This window comes from Bos javanicus, chromosome 3, assembly GCF_032452875.1.
Source record: "Bos javanicus breed banteng chromosome 3, ARS-OSU_banteng_1.0, whole genome shotgun sequence".
Lineage (NCBI taxonomy): Eukaryota > Metazoa > Chordata > Mammalia > Artiodactyla > Bovidae > Bos > Bos javanicus.
In genome coordinates, this window is record NC_083870.1 from 53566344 (window position 1) to 53588226 (window position 21883).

Below are 21883 nucleotides of genomic sequence, written 5' to 3' on the forward strand. Positions count from 1 at the left end.
ATACAATTTCCCACCTTCTTAACAGGTGTGTTCATGTGGGTGTTTTAAGCAATGGGATTAATGGAAGTAATATTCACATACTGAGGTGTGGGGAAGTCACTCTACCTGATACATAATTTAACTTGAACTTTAGGCTAATCAAAACAGCCAGTTTGTGGTCTATTAAACATGCATTGTACACCTGCTTCAACCATTTAAGAAAAGAATGCATTTAAAAATCAAAATGGAGTGACTATGGTTCAAACATTCAAAATGGAGCTGGGTGGCCATTGTGGACAACCCCTTGGGGTGGTAAATTCATTAATTCATTTGAAGATAACTGACATCTGGACAATACTGAGCTTTTACCAACGAAAATATTAAATGTTTATTTTTTAGCTGTTTTACATCCTTCATTGAAGTGTACAGTTTTCCTCACGTGGATCTTATACTTTCCAATTGTTTATTTGTAAATAGTATATATAATACAGATTTTTATTGCAAGTAGGATTTTTTAAATTACATTTCAAATTGGCTCTTACCAACCCATAGAAAGCTACAGGTTTTTGTATGTTCAACTATTAAACAAAGCTACCTTTCATAATTTCTAATAGCTTTTCACTTGAATCTCTTAGAGGTACTACCTCCACAATCACATTACCTGAAATGACATTATTGTCTCTCCCTGATATTTCTATCTCTTGTGGTTAAATGATTGTTGTGTAACCAACAGGCTTGATCCTGACTTGAATGTGGACATTTGCTGAAGGTTTTTGGTAGATGTCCTTAGCCAATTAAAAAAATTTTTTTCTCTATTCCTAGCCTGACAAGGCTTAAATCTGCAGGGAGTGTTCAACTTCAGAAAATGTTTTTCCAGCATCTGTTGAGATTATCATATGATTTTTTCCCATTTAATCTGCCTTTTATAAAAGTCATAGTATTGAATTACATTAAGAGTATTTGGTATTCTTTGAATAAATCCTACTTTCCCATGACCGTAGTCTTTCAGACTTAAGTTGCTAATGTTTTTTTCAATGATTACATTTGTTCCTGAGATTGCTTTATAGTTATCTTTGACAGACAACATTCTGGAATAAGAGTAATGCCAGTCTCAGAGACCAAATTCAGAAGTGTTTCAAATTTCTGTATAATCTGGAATAGCTTAAATAAAATGGAAATTCTTTCTTGAAATTTCATTTTTATTTTAAAGCAAGCATCACAAGGAAAGTTTTCTGATTTGATTTTTATTATTATTTTTATTAAATAATAAAATAATTATTTTTATTATTTGATTGTTATCCACCTGTTAATTTCTACTTTATTATATTGTGATAATAGAATGGAACCTATATGACTTCTTTGTGGCCTGCTTTATGATTACTTTTCATAGTATTTGAAAATAAATATAACTATTAAAGTTTCAGAAATTTATGATACAAAACCTGTGTCCTCAACTTTGAACTCTTCATCTAATAATTTTTGAGAGCCATGTTCAAATACTTAGCTATGATAACAAATTTATTTCACAGTTTTTCATCACATCATTAATTTGATTTCAGGTTATTGAGACATCACTTTGTCTACAAAGGTCCATATAGTCAAAGCTATGATTTTTCCAGTAGTCATGTATGGATGGAAGAGTTGGACCATAAAGGATGAGTGCTGAAGAACTGATGTTTTCTAATTGTGGTGCTGTGGAAAACTCTTGGGAGTTCCTTGGACTTCAAGGAGATCAAACCAATCAATCCTAAAGGGAATCAACCCTGAATATTCACTGGAAAGACTGATGCTGAAGCCGAAGCTCCAATACTTTGGCCACCTGAATTGAAGAGCTGACTCACTGGAAAAGACCCTGAAGCTGGGAAAGATAGAAGACAGGAGGAGAAGGGGACAAAAGAGAACGAGATGGTTGGATGGCATCGTTGATTCAATGCACATGAGTTTGAGCAAACTCTGGGAGACAGTGAAGGACAGGGAAGCCTGGCATGCTGGAGTCCATGGGGTTGCGAAGAGTTGGATACGACTGTGCGACTGAACAAACATGTTATTGAGTACTTAGTATGACAGTTAATTCCCAAATCCTTTCATGTTCTAGAATTTCTAAAATGCATTCATTGTGTACTCTCTCAAAATAAGTTTAACTTGATAGAATTCTAAATTCCAAAAAATTTGTCTTCATACCTTTAAAAGTAACAGTTTATCTTTTAGTATCTCAACGTACAGATAACAAGTCTGCTGCTGCTGCTGCTATGTCGCTTTAGTCGGTGTCCGACTGTGCGACCCCAGAGACAGCAGCCCACCAGGCTCCACCGTCCCTGGGATTCTCCAGGCAAGAACACTGGAGTGGGTTGCCCTTTCCTTCTCCAATGCATGAAAGTGAAAAGTGAAAGTGAAGTTGCTCAGTCGTCTCCGACACTAGCGACCCCATGGACAAGTCTGAGACCAGTGTTATTCTTTTCCCCTTATAAGTTTTCTTTAGATACTTCGAGATTGTCATTTTATCCTGGAATTACATAAACTTTGTCAGGGTTTATTTTTCATATGTCTCCTTTTCCATTATTTTTTCTCAGTACTTTTTAATAGGCTTTTTAATACGAGATCAATCTCTCATCAGAATTTTTTAACTGAAGGAAAATTGTTTTACAATGTTGTGTTGGTTTTGGTTATACACCAATACAAATCAATCATAATTATGCATATATATCCCTTTCATCTTAAACAATTAAGTTTTTTTTCCAAATTTTTTTTTTCTGTTCTCACCTTCTGGAACTCATACCCATATACATGCATGAATCATTCATTCAAAAATATTTATCACTTACCGAACACCTGGCACTGTGATGTATGCATAGTGAATTCTCTCTATATATGGCTCCTAAGCTTCCCAGGCAGCCCAATGATTAATAATTCAACTGTCAATGCAGGAGACTCAGAAGTGGGTTCAATCCCTGGGTCAGGAAGATCCCCTGGAGGAGCAGACGGCAACCCACTCCAGAATTCTGCCTGGGAAATCCCATGGACAGAGGAGCCTGGCAGGGTACTGTCCATGGGGTCTCAAAGAGTCAGACAAGACTGAGCAACTGAGCACACAAGGCCTCTAAATTCATCAGGTTTTATTTTAAATGGATGGTATTTACCTGGATCTTCTATGTCTCTTTACATTTCTATTTTTCACCTATTTGATTTTATAAGATTCTGTAATTATTTCTTAGGTCAAAATTCTAGGTCAGTATTTGATTTTCAGTCATGTTTATTCAACTACTTGGCCTAAGAGAAATTTTAATTTTAGCAACTATTTTTTACTTTCAAGATACTTCCTTTTCATAGCAGTTTGCATTTTAAAAATTAGCTCTCTCAAATCTCTTTGAAGATTAAAATACATAACACTGTCCAAGGATTACATATAAAGTTCATTATTATAATTACTAATTATTATTTCACATAATACTAATTATACTTACTCTGAAGTTCTTTTTCCCTCCTGTTTTATTTTCCTAGGAATTACTTTTGCTTGTTAAGATTACTGCCTTTCACATTGCTCTTTCCCTTCAATTTTTGTTGCTTCTAGGTTGTTGTCTAATATGAAAACCTAGGGACCAGCAATATTTTTGTAAAGGGCCAGTTAGCAAAGTATTTTAGGCTTTGAGGGATAACTGTCATGTAGTTCGTTTTTGCTTCCTGCTGCTGCTGTTAAGTCACTTCACTCGTGTCCGACTCTGTGCGACCCCATAGTCGGCAGCCCACCAGGCTCCCCCATTCCTGGGATTCTCCAGGCAAGAACACTGGAGTGGGTTTTGCTTCCTAAAGCCCTTTAAAAATGTAAAATTCATATGAAAACAGGCAGTGGGAGTCTTACAGATGGTAGTCTGCCAACTACTAGATTCTTCACTATTGTTACCTGGTTTTTTATTTCGAGGAAGCTAGCATTCTATAAAATTTGTTGAGGAAGGTGGGAAGCCAGAAAGAAAAATGGGAAATGGACAGCCCCCAGGTTTTCGTTTGCCTGTTTTCTAAGTATGAGGAATCAAAGCTTCCTGTGGTATCCAAAGAATACATAAGGTGTTGCCACACTTCGATGGCCCTTAGACACAACCTCTGGGAGTCTCCTACATCATAAGTTTCACTCCATTTAGCAAAAGCAAGCTGTGGCAATGGCTTTCACTTGAAGGGTTCTATGAACCAAAGAGCTCTGAGCTTCCCTGTTCTTCACCATCTCCCCGAGCTTGCTCAAACTCATGTCCTTTGAGTCAGTGATGCCATCCAACTATCTCATCCTCTGTCAACCCCTTCTCCTCCTGTCTTCAATCTTTCCCAGCATCAGAGTCTTTTCTAATGAGCCAGCTCTTCTCATCTGGTGGCCAATGTATTGGAGTTTCAGCTTCAGCATCAGTCCTTCCAATGAATATTCAGGACTGATTTCCTTTAGGATTGACTGGTTTCATCTCCTTGCGGTCCAAGGGACTCTCAAGAGTCTTCTCCAACACCAAAGTTCAAAAGCATCAATTCTTCAGCACTCAGCTTTCTTTATGGTCCAACTCACACATCCATATACGACTACTGGAAAAATCATAGCCTTCACTAAATGGACCTTTATCAGCAAAGTAATGGCTCTGCTTTTTAATATGCAGTCCAGGTTGGTCATAGCTTTTCTTCCAAGGAGTAAGTGTCCTTTAATTTTATGGCTGCACTAACCATCTGCAGTGATTTTGAAGTCCAAGAAAATAAACTCTCTCACTGTTTCCATTGTTTCTCAATCTATTTGCCATGAAGTGATGAGACCAGATGCCATGATCTTCATTTTGTGAATGCTGAGTTTTAAGTCAGCTTTTTCACTATCCTCTTTCACTTTCATCAAGAGGCTCTTTAGTTCCTCTTCACTTTCTGCCGTAAGGGTGGTGTCATCTGCATATCTGAGGTTATTGATATTTCTCCCAGCTGTCTTTGTTCCAGCTTGTGCTTCATCCAGCCTGGCATTTCCCATGATATACTCTGTATATAAGTTAAATAAGCAGGGTGACAACATAAGAGACTTGATGTCTCCTTTCCCAATTTGCAATCAGTCCGTTGTTCCACGTCCAGTTCTAACTGTTGCTTCTTGACCTGTATACAGATTTCTTAGGAGGCAAGTAAGGTGGTCTGGTATTCCCATCTCTTGAAGAATTTTCCAGTTTGTTGTGATCCATGAAGTCAAAGTCTTTGCCATAGTCAATGAAGCAGATGTTTTTCAGGAATTCTCTTGTTCTATGATCCAACAAATGTTGGCAATTTGATCTCTGGTTCCTCTGCCTTTTCTAAATCCAGTTTGAATATCTGGGAGTTCTCAGTTCACATACTGTTGAAGCCTAGCGTGGAGAATTTTTAGCATTACATTGCTAGTGTGCGAAATAAGTGCAATTATGTGGTAGTATGAACATTCTTTGGCACTGCCTTTCTTTGGGATTGGAATGAAAATGGACCTTTTTCAGTCTTATGGCCACTGCTGAGCTTTCCGAATTTGCTGCCATATTGAGTGCAGCATTTTCACAGCATCATCTTTTGGGATTTGAAATAGCTCAGCTGGAATTCCATTACCCCCACTAGCTTCGTTTGTAGTGATGCTTCCGAAGGCCCACTTGACTTTGCACTCCAGTTTGTCTGGCTCTAGGTGAGTGTGAGTGATAACACCATCATGATTATCTGGGACATGAAGATCTTTTTTGTGTATTTCTTTTGTTCTTGCCACCTCTTCTTAATATCTTCTGCTTCTGTTAGGTCCATACAATTTCTGTCCTTTATTGTGCCCATCTTTGCATGAAATGTTCCTTTGGTATCTCTGATTTTCTTGATGAGATCTCTAGAATTTCTCATTCTATTGTCTTCCTCTATCTCTTTGCACTGAGGAAGGCTTTCTTATCTCTCCTTGCTATTCTTTGGAACTCTGTATTCAGATGCTTCTATCTTTCCTTTTCTCATTTTTACCTCAACCTCATTCCTAAGAGAGGACTATGTTACATGATTATATACTACTATAAAATATAAGATACAAATAAGTATGTTCTACAATAGTGTGATATTGTAGAATATAAATAGAATATCCAGATGTTATAATATAGTCAGGTTATAGTCAAATCTTGGCTACTCTAAAAACCACTCCTGTCTCAAGTAGGATCATAAATTCAAAAGTTTATGGGGAGAGGCAGTTAATATAAATATGTTAAGACTGATATTTAAGGCTGAAGAAGCAGAAGAGGAACAAAACAGAGTCACAGATGCCACCCTAAAAGATTTGGATGTTTATTACACTGACTGGTATTGAAAGCCAATGAAGGATTTTAAGTAGGGGAATAACACAAGAGGAACCTCGTTATATGGAGAAACCACTCCTCCTATTATTATGACTTTATAAAATGCTTCTAAGAAATAATTCAGTAAGAGGAGAAAGAACAAAAACAAGACCCTTTTCTGACTCCGGAGGTCTGTAACAGGTCATTCCAATGCTTTCATAAAATATTATGGAGACTCTCTTAAACTTATAACAGCTTATTAAAGGACAAATGCTCCTCTTTGATATGAGAGTTTCAGTAGATTCACTAAAATTTCTGTAAAAGCACTACAAATATTCTCAAATGCAATCAGTGAGACTACCCACAGAATCACCTGGGATACCTCTTAAAAACACAGCACTGCCCAAAATATGACCTAGGATATCTGGGGCACAGGTGCCCCTAAATTCGCACTTTAACAAAAATTAAGAACTACTATCCTTATCTTTCCTCAGAGCAGCCTCTTCTAACATTTAAGGTACCCTAAGGATGAAGTGTCTACTAATGAAAGCTGACAGGTACAGGTTCCAGAAAATGCAAAGTTCTGAAGACAGGCAAGTTTCATTAAAAAACTAAAAAAGGCCATCAGAGCTGGCGGCAAGAATGATATAAAGTCAGAGATCTAAACAAGGCCTGACTGCCATGATAAGGAGTTTGGATTGTACAGGTACCAAAAAAGCCCCCAGAAAACTAACATTATCTGAATTACATTTTTAAAAGATTATACTTTTGTGTGGAAAACTGAATCCTAACAAGGTAAGAGTGGAAGCAAGATTAGTTAGTAAGCTATTTCAATAGTTCAGGAAGGAGATGATGCTGACTTGAACTGGAGTTGGTAGCAGCTGAGGTGAAGAGTGAGCAGATAAATTCAGGAAGTAGAAAACGCAGACCTCCTGACAGACTGGAGGCGGTGGTTATTGTTTAGTCACTAAGTCATGCTTGACTCTTTTGCAACCCCGTGGACTGTAGCCCACCAGGCTCCTCTGTCCATAGGATTTCCCAGGCAAGGATACTGGACTGGGTTGTCATTTCCTTCAACAGGGGATCTTCCTGATCCAGGGACCAAACCTGCATCTCCTGCTTTGGCAGGCAGATTCTTTACCACTGAGCCACCAGGGAAGCCCAAATGCAGAGTGCATGACACAAAATGCTGGGCTAAGTCACTCACAAGTTGAAATCAAGATTGCCAGGAAAAGTATCAACTTCAGATATGCATATGATACCACTCTAATGGCAGAAAGTGAAGAGGAACTAAAGAGCCTCTTAATGAGGGTGAAAGAGGAAAGTGAAAAAGCTGGTTTGAAACTCAGCATTCAAAAAACTAAGATCATGGCATCCAGTCCCATCACTTCATGGCAAATAGAAGAGGGAAAACTGGAAGTAGTAACAGACTTTATTTTCTTGGGCTCCAAAAACACTGCAGATGGTGACTGCAGCCATGAAGTTAAAAGATGCTCCTTGGAAGGAAAGCTATGACAAACCTAGACAGCATATTAAAAAACAGAGATAGCACTTTGCCAGCAAAGGTCCATATAGTGAAAGCTATGGTTTTTCCAGTAGTCACGTACTGATGCGAGAGTTGGACCATGAAGAATGCTAGGAGATGAAGAATTGATGCTTTCAAATTGCGGTGCTGGAGAAGACACTTGAGAGTCCCTTGGACTGCAAGGATTCAAACCATCAGTCCTAAAAGAAAACAACACTGAATATTCATTGGAAGGACACTGGAAGTAGATAGTGATAAAAAGAGAATACTATAGGTTAGTCCCTAGGCATCTCGTTTAAACAACTGTGCATGTTGTATATAAATTTCTTTGGTTACAGAACTACATGTTTAGCTTTTTGATAAAGAAAACAAATAATACTTGGATAACAGAAGTTAAAAGTGTATTAAAGTGTTACATTTATGTAATATCACAAAAATATTGAAAATATAAACACTAAGGATCACAAAAATTTGCCTGCAAACTAAACTGCCTATATACAAATTATCTGAAAAGATATACAAAATTTAAACCTCTGAATTAAGCACAACACAATATATTTTATTAATACTTTGCAAATAATCTGAATAAATGTTTTTACATGTTTCTGACAAAAATTACTACTTAGATGTTCTTTATCTCTCATTCTAAAATGTTTAGAAGTTGTTACAAAACTCTTGTTAAAAAGAAATCGTTCCAAAAGTTTCTCATATCAAACTACCTGGGACCCCTTTTTTAAAAAAAGTACTCTACTAGTGTGCCAAAAGAATGCAATACAGTCATCCCTCAGTGTCTGCAGTGGTTGGTTCTAGAACCCTCAGAGATACCAAAATCCAGATGCTCAAGTCCCTTATACAGAATGGACATTTTGTTGTTGTTTAGTTGCTAAGTCAAGTCCTACTCTTTTGAGACCCCATGGACTGCAGCCCATCAGGTTCCTTTGTCTATGGGATTATCCAGGCAAGAATATTAGAGTGGGTGGCCATTTCCTTCTCCAGGGGATCTTCCTGACCCAAGGATGGAACCCACATCTCCTGCATTGGCAGGTGGGTCCTTTACCACTGAACCAATTGAGAAGCCATAACATGGACACAGTATTTGCATATAACTTATGTACATTTTTTCCTGTACTTTAAATCATCTTTAGGTTACCTATAATACCTAATACAATGTGTTATGTAAAATGTAAATGCCACATAATTGTTGCCAGTGCTTGGCAAATTCAAGTTTTGCTTTTTGGAAGTTTCTGAATTTCTTTTTCCCAAATATTTTTGATCTGCAGTGGGTTGAATCTGGAGATACAGAACCTGTGGATACAGAGGACTGGCTGCAATTCTAATCTAAAGAGATCTAGTCTCCTTTTATGTTAATCCTTCCCCCAAATTTTAAAATAAATGAGAAATAGGAAGATCTATCAAATCCTATAACTTCAGAGCACAAAGGCTCTCTGGTGTCTCTTTAAGTAAATACAGACTCCTAGATAGGATCTAAATTTCTCTAGTCTTCAACTAACCTTCTCTTATTTGACACCCAATCCCAGCTTAAAGGAGATCAGTCCTGGGTGTTCATTGGAAGGACTGATGCTGAAGCTGAAACTCCAATACTTTGGCCACCTCATGCAAAGAGCTGACTCATTGGAAAAGACCCTGATGCTGGGAGGGATTGGAGGCAGGAGGAGAAGGGGACGACAGAGGATGAGATGGCTGGATGGCATCACCGACTCAATGGACATGAGTTGTGGTGAACTCCGGGAGTTGGTGATGGACAGGGAGGTCTGGCATGCTGCGATGCACAGGGTCGCAAAGAGTTGGACATGACTGAGCGACTGAACTGTACTGAATCTAGTCCACTACAATAAACCCAAATTGACCTAAAAAAAATCTATTTTTAGAAGTCTGTTGTACACAAAAAGAGAGATTACCTGTGAAATTCTACAAATGCCCATACATTCACCCACTTAATGCCTTAAAATTACATACCCATATGTTCATCTATCCAATGCCTCAAATTTTTCAGAAGCTAATTTCACTGGAAGAATCCCCCTCTCAAAAGATTCCTTACCAGAGTTAAGATTCAAATAAGAGCAATAGTTTTTTCAGTGACACAGTCAGTCATTTGAAGACAGACAATCTATCAATCTATCTTCCCCAATGGCTCAGTGGTAAAGAATACACCTGCAATGCAGCAGACCTGGGTTTGATCCCCAGGTCTGGAAGATTCCCTGGAGGAGGGCATGGCAAACACTCCAGTAGTATTGCCTGGAGAATCCCACGGACTAAGGAGCTTGGTGGGCTACAGTCCATGGGGTCACAAAAAGTCAGACATGACTGAAGTGACTGAGTACACAATCTATCAATCTCATCTTCTGAGTATGAAGCATATGAGCTATAAAAAGGAGAGAAATAGTCAAGAGAAATAATTCTTTTTTTAAAAAGTGATCGTTTGCTTCTTGGTTCTTCAGCCAAAAGCAGGCATGACAAAAGAATTAACATCACTATGAAAAATTATTTGTATTCAAATGTATTTCCAAGAAGATTTCAAGATCTGACACAGGCACAGAGAAAATGAGTGAATTAAAACAAGTATAAACAGGTCAGTTACAGGCTGATCTCTAGTTAAATTATGTTTAAAAATATTTTAATCATACTTTAAAAAAAGTGAAATAAATTTTTTTCTTTAATTCAAGTCAATTTAATTATTTTAAAACACTCATATACCAAGATGAACTCATATATTAAGGCAAATTCCAATTTTATATAGTCATTTGATTAATTGTGTTTCATTTTAAATTGCTAGTCCAGGGAGAGAAATTTTGTAAAAAACATTTTATTGCTACAAAGGGAAACATGGTCACAAAAAGCCTTTAAGCGTATCTTAACGCAAATTACTATATTCAATGTCCAATGCAGTAAAAAAATACACAGAGCACAAAATACTTGCCCAACTTATCTCTTCTAGGGTAAGTATTCAAAACATTAATGCACACTTGAATATATACTCCCAAGAGCAGCATTTAAGTTCAAATGATTAGAACAGACATACTAACAATACACATCTGTTATCCTCAACACCAATAAAGTAATAAAAATTAAGCTTAAAAATTATACAAACAATTTCTTGAAACTAAGTTAGGTAGCTATAAAAACTAAACTAAAATAGTCTTACCTTCATTTTATTAAACAAATGCCAAACATTTAGAAATTATATAAAACAAACTGTAATGTGTGGAATGCATGCAACATGGGTGTTAACTCTCATATTTTAAACTACTGAAATTCTTACCCTTTTCCACATTGGGACAAAATTTAAAGCTTCTTTTAAAACTGACTAATACTTTATATTTAATTTTCTTCTGCTTGGTCAACAGAAAAGCCGACAGGCTCTTCCTTTGCTTCTTCTTCCTCTACTTCCCCTACCCCCTCCCCTTCTCCCTCCCCTTCCCCCACTGCCCCCACCTCCCCCTCTCCTTCTACATCCCCTCCTTCCTCTGTGTCCCCCACTCCTTCCACTCCTCCACCTTCCCCTACTTCCTCTGCTTCCTCTACTTCCCCCACTTCCTCCTCTTCTTCCTCCTCTTCCTCCTCTTCTTCCACAGGTTCGTCAATCTTTTCCTCTTCCTCCTCATCTCCTTCTATTTGTTGATCTTGAGAATGATCTTGAATTTCAAAGGGATTCTCACCCTAAAAACATGAAAAAAAAAAAAGCTTTTAAAAGAGCGCATTTATTTTTTAATCAGTGAAATTTTTATTTGCTATATCATTAAAAATAAATACTATTTGAAACTTAATTTCAACTTATATTAAATCTATTTAATATTTTTTGAGTATCTATTTCATACCAATGTGGGCATATATATTGCTGAAGTCAGTACTTTATACTCCATAAAACAAAGAAGATGAAGATTCATGTTCTAATTAATTGTATCAGTATTCAATGCACTACTGTTACAAGTTCTCTTTAAAAAATTCAAATGAAAACCAGTACGTTTGAAAACTCAAATGAAAATCAGAAACAAACTAAGTATCATACTTTACTTTTACTTTAAAAAAGATAAATCGGTAATTCACTAAACATTCACAACTTTAGTATTTTAATTTACTTAAATAATTATGTATCTGGATTATGTCTCATAAATTAGAGCATATCAGAAGGCTATATTAATAATATAAGAAATGAAGAGACAATGAAGGTTATTAAAACAGGGAAGTATAAGACTGGTGCTACACTTTAAGACACACTAGGTAGGAAGATGCAGGTTGAGTGGCTGTAGCAAGAGAAAAAATATTAGCACTGGGCTACTCTAATAGCCCAGGAAACGAAAGGGTAAAAGTGACACCATTGACAGAATGGGTAAATTAAGATGGGGAAAAGCAGCAAGTATATACTATATATAATTTGAATTTAAGAGGTCTAAATGTTTAAAGGGCAACTATAAATTTGCAACTCAGAAGAGCAAAGACTTCAAAGTCAGATATTTAGATTTGTGAATTGCTTGCACAGTGAATAGTGAAGCCAGGTCTTAAAAAGGATAGCCCAGGGCAGAGCTGAGGAAATGAGAAAAAAAAAAAAATGGCTGAGAATAAAGCCTACTGAAAAAGCTTGTACACAGGGACAGAAGTTAGAAAATGAATACTTAATGCAGAAACTTAGGATTATAAAATATCATCTAGCAAAACAAAGTTTCAAGAATGAATTAATAGATCAACACTGTTATATGACGCAAATAGGTAACAGTAGAAAACAACCGAAAAAGTTCACCAAAGCTGGTAATAATTAGAGCTGAGGAAAGGTACCTGAGGGATTTATTGTACTATCCCCTTAACTTCTGTATGTTTAAAATAACAAACAATAAAATGTTACAAATTTTTATTTGAAAATTAAATTAAGTCACTGGTAATCTTAGAACAGTTTCAAAAGTATAATGTAAATGGAAGTTGGATAGCAATGATTACCCATGAATGAACTTCACAATTCCCTCTTAAGCTCTCAAAGCACTGGCCCAGAGTCCATAACTCTGTATTAATTTAATCAAGTCCTGAAGCTCTTGCTAGAAGCACAAAATGAAATAATTTCAGACCTAAACCTCTTGAATCAAGTGTCCAGGAAAGAAGGTTGGTAATCTGCATATTTAAGACGCATTTAGAGATATCTTTATCAGAAAAGTTGAGAAGCCCTAATTCAAAAGGTCTTATAAGGGGCCTGGGTAGCTTTTAATTGATTTTAACTTCACAGGGGATTCTAATCATACACCTCCTATTGGGAAATACTAGATTAAAGAGTGAATAATATATAGGAAGTAAAGAGCACAATGCAGGGTAAACCACCTTTTCAAGTATGATGGTAAGAGAAGAGATAAGAAGGGCTAAAGTCTAGGAAAAGTTCAGTCATTTTTAGTTTAAGAAACTCATAAACATGTCTCTTTGGGAAAAAGTAGTAAGATAATAAATGGAGGAAAAAATCCGATAAAAATAAGGCAATAACTGATGAAACAAGAACACAGATAAAGCACAAAGAAGAATATTTTCCTTCGCATATAACAATGAGAAAAAAAATACATAATTCTAAAGGAGAAAGGAGAAAAGTTAGAGTTCACATCCAGTGGTCTTCAATCTCCCTAGAGCTAGAGAAGAGATAAGAATATGGTAAGTGAAAGGAGTAAGAATAAAATCTGGATATGTGAAGAGTGAAAAGTTTGAAACAGTCACTACAGGAAGCGCATTACATTGATTGATAGCAGGTAAAATTATTGTGAACTGCAGTGAAATCTGGCAAACATAATACTGGCACAATTCCATGATATTTTTAGCAGGAAAGACAGTTAGTAAAGCTAACCATAAATGGCAGAGCTGAGAACTAGTAAGCAGTAGAAAAATTAAGAAAAGAGTTTCAGAATGGCAGCACTGCACTGTTATAAGGGCTGACCATGAATGTCCAGGCCAGAGTGAAGGCAGAACATATATAAGTGGAGAACTGGGAGAAATTGATGAACTGATTATTTCACAGGACAAAGATTTAAAACGGTATTTTGTCATTCTAAGCACTTAAAGATCGAAGTGTTTTAAAGCCATGACCAGAGCTGATTATGAGCTGAAGTTTTCTGTGGACTCTAGAACAGCAAGAAATGGAGCTGGACAAAAAATGCCAGACAAAGAGCATCTCCGAGTAATGAGACACCAGTGCTTCTTGAATTTTAACATGCGTATAAATCAACTATGATCTTTTTTTAAAATGAAGATTCTTATTCAATAGGCCTGGATATGAATTGATACTCTGCATGTCTAAAGAGCCTTCAGGGTGATGTCAATGCTGCTGATCCTTGGATTGCGTGGAGTAACAAGGTTCTAGAAGATTCTCAGTTAAGTTACTTTCTCCACAGTATGTACTTGAGGCAAGATATCCCAACATCTCCCATTCCATGAAGCTACACTCTAAAGTGTAGCTTGAACACCTTACACAGAAATTCTACTTTGTATTCTTTTCTCATTACAAATTACCTTCATACATCATTGGAAACAATTAACCTCTCAAGTTTGTGATATAGCAAGAATAATAAAAATCTAATCTTTCCTAATTTAGCTATGATGCTTTAATCTTTTTGACACCATATCTCCAACAAAATATGATTTCAAATTAGGGCTGTATTCACCTTTTAAAAACAGTGTGCAGTAAACAGTGCCAAATACAATAATCAGAAAATAGGGCCTTCTGGAACAAGCAGAAAGAACTGAAATATATTCAGCTTGGAAGTCATCTGGTTGAGGAATAATATGTAAAGAAGGATCACTGGAATAATATATGGCAAAAATCCTGAGAAGCAGTAGGCCAAGTATACCTACCTAATTGTTCACCTCTGAGTTTCCTAACTGAAGCAAACCTCCTTCCTTCTGGTCTTGTGATGCTACGAGCAGGAGCTTTGTTTCTGAAGCAAAGTTTCTGAACTTCCTGCTTCCCATCCAAGTGTTATCCAGGAATGACTTATCTAACTGGTATGCTTAGAAGAAGAAATTCCAATTGGATAGGTCATTCCTCTTAGGAATTTCCCTTCACTAGGAATACCAAAAGAGGGGACAGAAGGGATTCACTTGGGCATCAAGACCCTCTTTCATGTCTTCTAAGCAACGGAAAGGGTGCATTCTAGTCTGCTCTGTCATGTGGTCGACTAAGCGAACCCTACTGCTGTCCAGCTGAAGCAGTCACAGAAGTTGGGGGGAGGTAAGTCTATCTAGGAGTGAAATATTAGAAAGTCCACAATAACTATCTAAACATATCATCCAAGTCACCTTTAAAAAAAAAAAAATCAAGGATAAAGCTGACATTTGGGTCTTCTATCAAGATTCTTGTGTATCTCTCAAATGACCCAGAGCTAGAAAGGGAATGAGAAAGGAATGGCGTCTTGCTCCTGCCCCCAACAAATCCCAACAATTACGAAAAAAGACATTTTACCTGTATGTATGATATCAAGTAAAATTCTCCTAGTTTTGTGCTATATTAAATATCACAAAGAGTTACCATGCTATATTTAACTGTTACAACATTACAATATAACCCAGTTTTTGCTCTCAAGTCTTACCTTAATAAAACGTTCGTATCGTGCCTTCACTATTGGATTATTTAAAATGCTTGTAGCAGTCAAGACACTCTCTCTTTTTATTTGTTCCTTATAAGCCTATGGAAAACAGAACACACTGAGACACCTGAAAACGATGCCATGAAAAATATTTCCTTAATTAAAATGACTGCATGCTCAAATTCTTAGAATTAAATGACTTAATTTCTGGCAAATAAAGCTATAGAACAACAAAAGCTATTGTGACTACAATCCAAATGATCTATGAATTAAAACAATGAAGATTCAAAAAGCCAGTGAACTTCAACAAAAAACACCTAGTCACTAAATGCTCTTTAAGTCCAGGTCTACTAAACACTTGCTTTCTCTCCTATCTATTCTGGAGCTACCTTTCCCAGCCCCAGCTACTCCAACTATTAATTTTCACGCTATCAAACTAAAGCCTTTAATACTTGAATTTTTAATTTGCTTTTCAAACAAATTTCTCACAAAATAAATATTTTTATTTGAAATAAATTTGACTAAATAAAACTAACCAACATAGGAGCAAAATAATACTAATCAAGAAGAAAATAGTAAAACTTTCCTAGAATTTCTGAGTAAATTCTACTAAAAATGTAACAATAGAAAGTAACTGGCTTTTTATTGTTCCCAATCATCAAAAAACAAGTCTTTCTTTTTTGTTCTAAATACACAAACACACACTCATAAAACAATTTTGCACTACCTTAAAAAAATGTTAACAATAAAAAAAGCAGTTCAATAACAGCTATGATTTCGTGAATACATACTATGTGCCAGGTACTACTTTAGATGCCTTTTACATTTTAATTAAACTAATCCTTAATCACATAAGATTTATCCATCCTCATTTTATAGATAAGGAAACTTAGACAAAGAAAAGTTTATTACTTGCTTAACGTATGTATGTACTGAACCAGGATTCACAGAAGTCTTGCTCTGGAGCCCACAATACTACACTTAACCACTATACTACACTGCCTCTCTAAGTATCTTTACACTAAGTCACTCATGAGATTAATTGGATTGTACACAAGTAGGCAGGTGTGAAACAATAGCCTTTAAAGGGCAATAAGGGATTAAATAAATAATTCATTGACTTCATTAAGGTAGATTAAAACTGACCTGCTTTCCTTTGATATGATCAGGAGATTTTAAGTGCTGCTGAACTGAGCTATGTAAAGCAGGGATATACACACTGCAAGCACTGCAGTGAACAGTCTCTACTTTCATCATGTGATCGTCTGCAGTAACACCTACAAAAGAAATGCAACTATTAATAAGAAAAGCAATGATTCATATACTTCTGACAAATCAAGTTTTCACTATTTCATTTCCATTATGATTTATACTCCTTCTTCCAAAAAAAAGGACCAGAGTATAGAGTTTTTCTACCTTATCTCATAAATCTGCATAGATTAAAAATGAAAGGATAATTATTTGCTTTCATACTTTATTCAAGATTCCACATGGTATTTAGCTGCACTGAGCAGCTTCAGAATGCATGTAACAAAACCTGATAAATTCTCTCTTCATTTTTGTTATAGTTTCCTTGTTATGGCTGCTTAGATACACACATCAATTAAAAGTGGACATTTAGTTTCTAAATACATGAGGTTTTTAAAGTATCTTTGATATTCATCTCTCATTTTGATATTAATTTCTCATTTAAATGTTTTCTTCTCTACAATCATCACCTGTGTTTTTTCAGCTTGTGAACTTTATTGAGGCTTTCAATAGCTAAGTCAAAGATCTCTCTTGGTAAATGTCACATTGCACTTTAAAATATGTGGGTTATTTTCAAGTATCTTTTGATATTGATTTCTAACATAACTACACAGTGACAGGAGAACAGACTAGGATTTCAATACATGACATTTTTACACCTTGTTTTATGTCCTTGGCTTTGTTTCAGTGTCTCCTGGTTTACAGTCTACGGGACGTTAAAAAACTATATGGATAAAAGATTAAAATTATAAAGTATAATTACATTATATTTCCTACTCATCTTATACAATGATTTTCTGAGGCCTGTAAGTTCAACCCCAAAAAATATAATATAAAAATGTTGACTCTGTAGTAAAATAAGAATTTTCATGCTTATGAATGTGGGTGAGTAGAGACGGAAAAAAGAAGTCAAACTTGGATTCATAAAAGACAAAAATATATGTTAGATCTTAAAAACAGTGATTGAGGGTTATTACAAGTGAAGGCTACTTTATATGTTTTTAAAACCTATTTTATTTGTTGATTTCTACACATCTCAACAGAAAGAAAATAACAGCTTTGGCTCCCAGGCTTATCACTGTATCTCTGGTTCCTTGGAACAGTGCCAGCCACATAATAGGACTTTAGTAAATATGTTAAATTAGTAAGTTATATGGCGAAGGCAATGGCAACCCACTCCAGTACCCTTGTCTGGAAAATCCCATTGACGGAGGAGCCTCGTAGGCTGCAGTCCATGGAGTCACGAAGAGTCAGATATGACTGAGCAACTTCACTTTCACTTTTCACTTTCCTGCATTGGAGAAGGAAATGGCAACCCACTCCAGTGTTCTTGCCTAGAGAATTCCAGGGATGGAGGAGCCTGGTAGGCTGCTGTCTATGGGGTCACACAGAGTCGGATACGACTGAAGCAACTTAGCAGCAGCAGCAGTAAGTTGTATGTACGTTCGTAGGAATTTTCTTTAAATGCTGCATATGAAAAACTGTTAGGAACACACCAGTTTCCTTAGAATTATATCATTTTTAAAGAATCATGTATTTTTTTATGTTGAGAAAAACTGATTTGGCTCTTTCTTGGGCAACTGAATTTATCATGACATTTGATTAAGAAAACAACAGATAACATGCAGCTTCAACTAAATAAAAAGATCTTCATGATCTTTCACATGTCATTCTTGAAGTAATACTGTAAGGTACTATACGGTGACCATCTATATCTGCTGGTTCCAGCTCTGCAGATTCAACCAACCATGGACAGAAAATATTAAAAAAAAAAAAAAAAAACCTTCTAAAAAGTTCCAAAAAATCAAAACTCCACACTGATAATTATTTATATTAAGTATCGTAAGTAATCTAGAGATGATATAAGAAATATGGCAGAAACAATACAATATTGTAATTATTCTCCAATCAAAAATAAATAAATTTAAAATAAGATTGAAGAAAATGTCTAAAAAATAAAGTATATAAGAAGACATGCATGGTTTATATGCAAATACTACACCCAATTTACATAAGGGATTTGAGCATGACAGATTTTGGTATCTGCAGGAAGGTCCTAGAACCAACCTCCGCCAGACCCAGAGAAACAGCTGTCTATGCAAAAGAAAGATCTAAGAGAAAATGGCACTTTCTGGGAACTGCAAGTAATTCAGTATTGCTGGGGCACAGACTAAAGAAGGAACAAAAGGGAAAAAGAGCAGGGCCAAGATCATGAAGAGCTTTGTATGCCATGCCTAGGAATTTGAACTTCATTCTGTGGAGGATACGGAAGCCACTTTATTACTTAAATTCTTCAAGTAATAAAATCATGTAGTAGAATAAGAGGTAAGACTGAAAGGAAGGAAACTAATTAGAAAAATAGAACACATAAGATTTAAACAAATTCAGTATTTAAAAAAGACGTAAAGAAAACAGACTTGTTACGTATTCAAAAGATAGAATCGAGAATCGACTGAACAAAAATACTACAGACATAGTAAAGCAAATCTAAGTACTAAGATTAACTGCACAGTTCTGGCATTGATAGGGCCACTTTCCAAGATAAATGAAGGAGATACCTGTTAAATTTTGTCTTGTTTTCTTCATGGGGTGGGGGATACTCAAGGGAAGGATACATTTTTTTAGTATGTTCAATTTGTGAGACTGCTAAAGAGAGATGTCAGTAGGCAGCTAGATGTAGGAGACTGGAGTTCAGAAGAGATATCTGTGCTGGAGATATAAATCTATACGTAATCAACATATAGATGTTGATTTAAATTCTGTATATAAATTAATTCATCAGGAAGAAATATATAGAGAAATGTTAACAGGACTGACAGAATACTGAAAAATATCAACTTCTAAAAGCTTAGTAGAAAAAGAAAAGCACAAAGAGTAAAAATGACAACGGAGTAAAGAGAGGCAGTGAGTACCACAGAAACCAAGGGAGGAAATAGATTCATAAACAATAGAGTTATCAGTGGAAAACGCTGCCGAATAAAACTGAAGTTGGTGTTGGTGTCCTCCATCATAGCAGTTTCAGTACACTAACGATAGCAGAAACTTGTCCACCGTGGGTAAAGCAGTGAGAATGAAGAAAGAGACAGTGAGGACTATGCTTAAAGAAGTGTGGTTGTTTAAAGAGAAAGGCAGGTTGTAGAGGAATTAGTGTCTATGTTTTTCTTTTTCTTTAGGTCTTTTTTAATTTGTTTAAGTAAGTGTATAGGCTTCAGAGACAAAATCAAAAGACAAGGAAAGACTGAAAAACAGAAGAGAAGAATTCACGATTTGAGCAGAAGTCTTTAAGGAGATGAGAAGGAATAAGAGAGATAGATGACATATACAAGTACAGGCAGCCCTCTGTATCCATGGCCTCTGCATCTACAAATACTGGAAAACCAACTCTGGGCCTTGAGTATCTGCATATTCTGATACCTCAAGCAGGTCCTGAAACCTCTCTCTCTCAGATACCTAGGGATGACTGTATCTTCCATTAGAGGCAAAGCGGATACTTTCTCTATGAAGGAAATGAAGTGAAAGACGTAAGAGAAGGTAGTGATAAACTTGTAAGCATGAGAACAGGAATCAAAGGAGTTCATTTCTGATAACCCACTCAGACCTACCATATATGACTATGTACTGTATCACTCTAATGGGCATCATTTACAATGAAATAGGTTATGGTATATAAAATATATATGTAAATTTCTAAATCAATTTGTTAACTTACCTTCCATAACATCCTTTTCTATTATTTTGACTGCCTCTGTTTGATTATTTGTCTGTTGCTTACGAATAGATGTTTTCTTGAATTTATTTACCATACATTCCTAGAAAACAAAATAGAATCCAAAAAGTTTTTAGTGAATACACAGTATAGGCCCAGCACCATGCTTGGCCTATGAAAAATAATAGTACCTGTTATATAAAACTGATGTTTTCAAGGCGCTTACAATCTAATTGAAAGGACTATAATGAAGTACCAGGAAACTACAAAAAGTATTTACTTTTCAAGATGTATTAATATTTTAGGCATATATATAGAGAGGGAGATCAAAGACAGCTGGAATAGACAAGAAATCTCAGAGCAAGTGAATACTTATGTCCTAAATGACAGGAACCAGTTAAACAAAATTACAGAAGAAATTTAATTAAGGTACACAATTCTCCAAGGATACAGAGGATACAGGATCACTGTACTTCTAACCTTCTAACAATTCCATCTCTTTTGCCCAAATTAATTGCAAGTACAGTTAGCAGTCCAGCTCCAGCCCTGGCCCAAACTATCCTACCCTTCTCCAAGTCACTTCTACTTACACTATCACTCAGGCCTCTTCTACTTAATAGTGTTATCTGTGTGCGTGTGTGTGTGTGTGTGTGTGTGTTTGATTTCCAATCACTGTTAGTTCACTAAAGGCAATGTCTGTGTCTTCAGTGTCTTCAGGTGCTGTGCCTGCATAGCACCTGCTCTTAAGTATTAGAGAAAAACTGTTGAACTGATGACCACATCCTGATAAAGGACGCTAAACAATCAGGCTCTCTGGCTCTGAATTCAATTCAGACTTCCATTTATTGAAAGTCACTAAACTGCTCTGAGCATAATCTTTTAGGATAAAGACGAATTGGTATAAGGTTGAAGTGAAATATGAAGAAAAATACCCAGCACAACATCAGGTACATAGAAGCCTGTTAATAGACGATAGCTGATTTGGTATCAATAAACAGCTGTTAAAGGAATTTTCCTGACACATGTCAGAAACTTCTGTAAAAAATGTGAAAGGTACTCTCAAATCACAAATCTATAATCTATGAAAGAGGAATTCACATCTACTTCTAAGCTAAGTTTAACACAACTTTTTTTAAGTGAACAGTAAATTGAATTCTTAGAAACATAGAACAGGGGAACTATGGGTAACGATGAAAATCTAAGAGAATTCAAATGTCAGATCAAGTGCCTCTCACTTCAAAAATAACTACTTACATGCAAAAACTCCATAACCACTTTATCAAATTTGGTTTGTTTTTGAATATGATCTAATGTTTCCTGATGTGAAGGACTTTCCAGATGGAGTTCAATATCTTTTTCTTCAAATGTTCGAAATTTACAAAATGAACATGTGAATGCCATTCTGTAAAGGGAAAAAAAAAAGTTTTTCTTTAAATATTACCTTATTTACTTAGAAAGCATTCATAAGGCTATACCAATGAAATCAATTTTACCAGCATAAATGATTTCCTCTCCTCCAAGTAATGGCTGATTTAAATTTAGCTCAAGTCAGAAAAAAAATAGCATTTAAGTACCTGTCTGGACAACACTGTCATCA

The 21883-nt window shown here is 35.9% G+C and overlaps 1 protein-coding gene across 5 annotated transcripts in view; it reads right to left on the reverse strand.

The window, feature by feature from the left end:
• Positions 1 to 10269: 10269 nt before the first annotated feature.
• Positions 10270 to 21883, reverse strand: part of ZNF326 (zinc finger protein 326) — a 35563-nt gene continuing 23949 nt past the window's right edge. For all 5 annotated transcript variants that reach the window (XM_061411281.1, XM_061411284.1, XM_061411282.1 and 2 more), the window contains 5 exons: positions 21541 to 21688; positions 20290 to 20389; positions 16479 to 16609; positions 15336 to 15431; positions 10270 to 11445 (listed from right to left, as the gene is read on the reverse strand). In XM_061411281.1, coding sequence (XP_061267265.1) covers positions 11107 to 11445; positions 15336 to 15431; positions 16479 to 16609; positions 20290 to 20389; positions 21541 to 21688 — 814 coding nt within the window. In that variant the 3' untranslated portion in view covers positions 10270 to 11106. The remainder of the gene's footprint in view (positions 11446 to 15335; positions 15432 to 16478; positions 16610 to 20289; positions 20390 to 21540; positions 21689 to 21883) is intronic.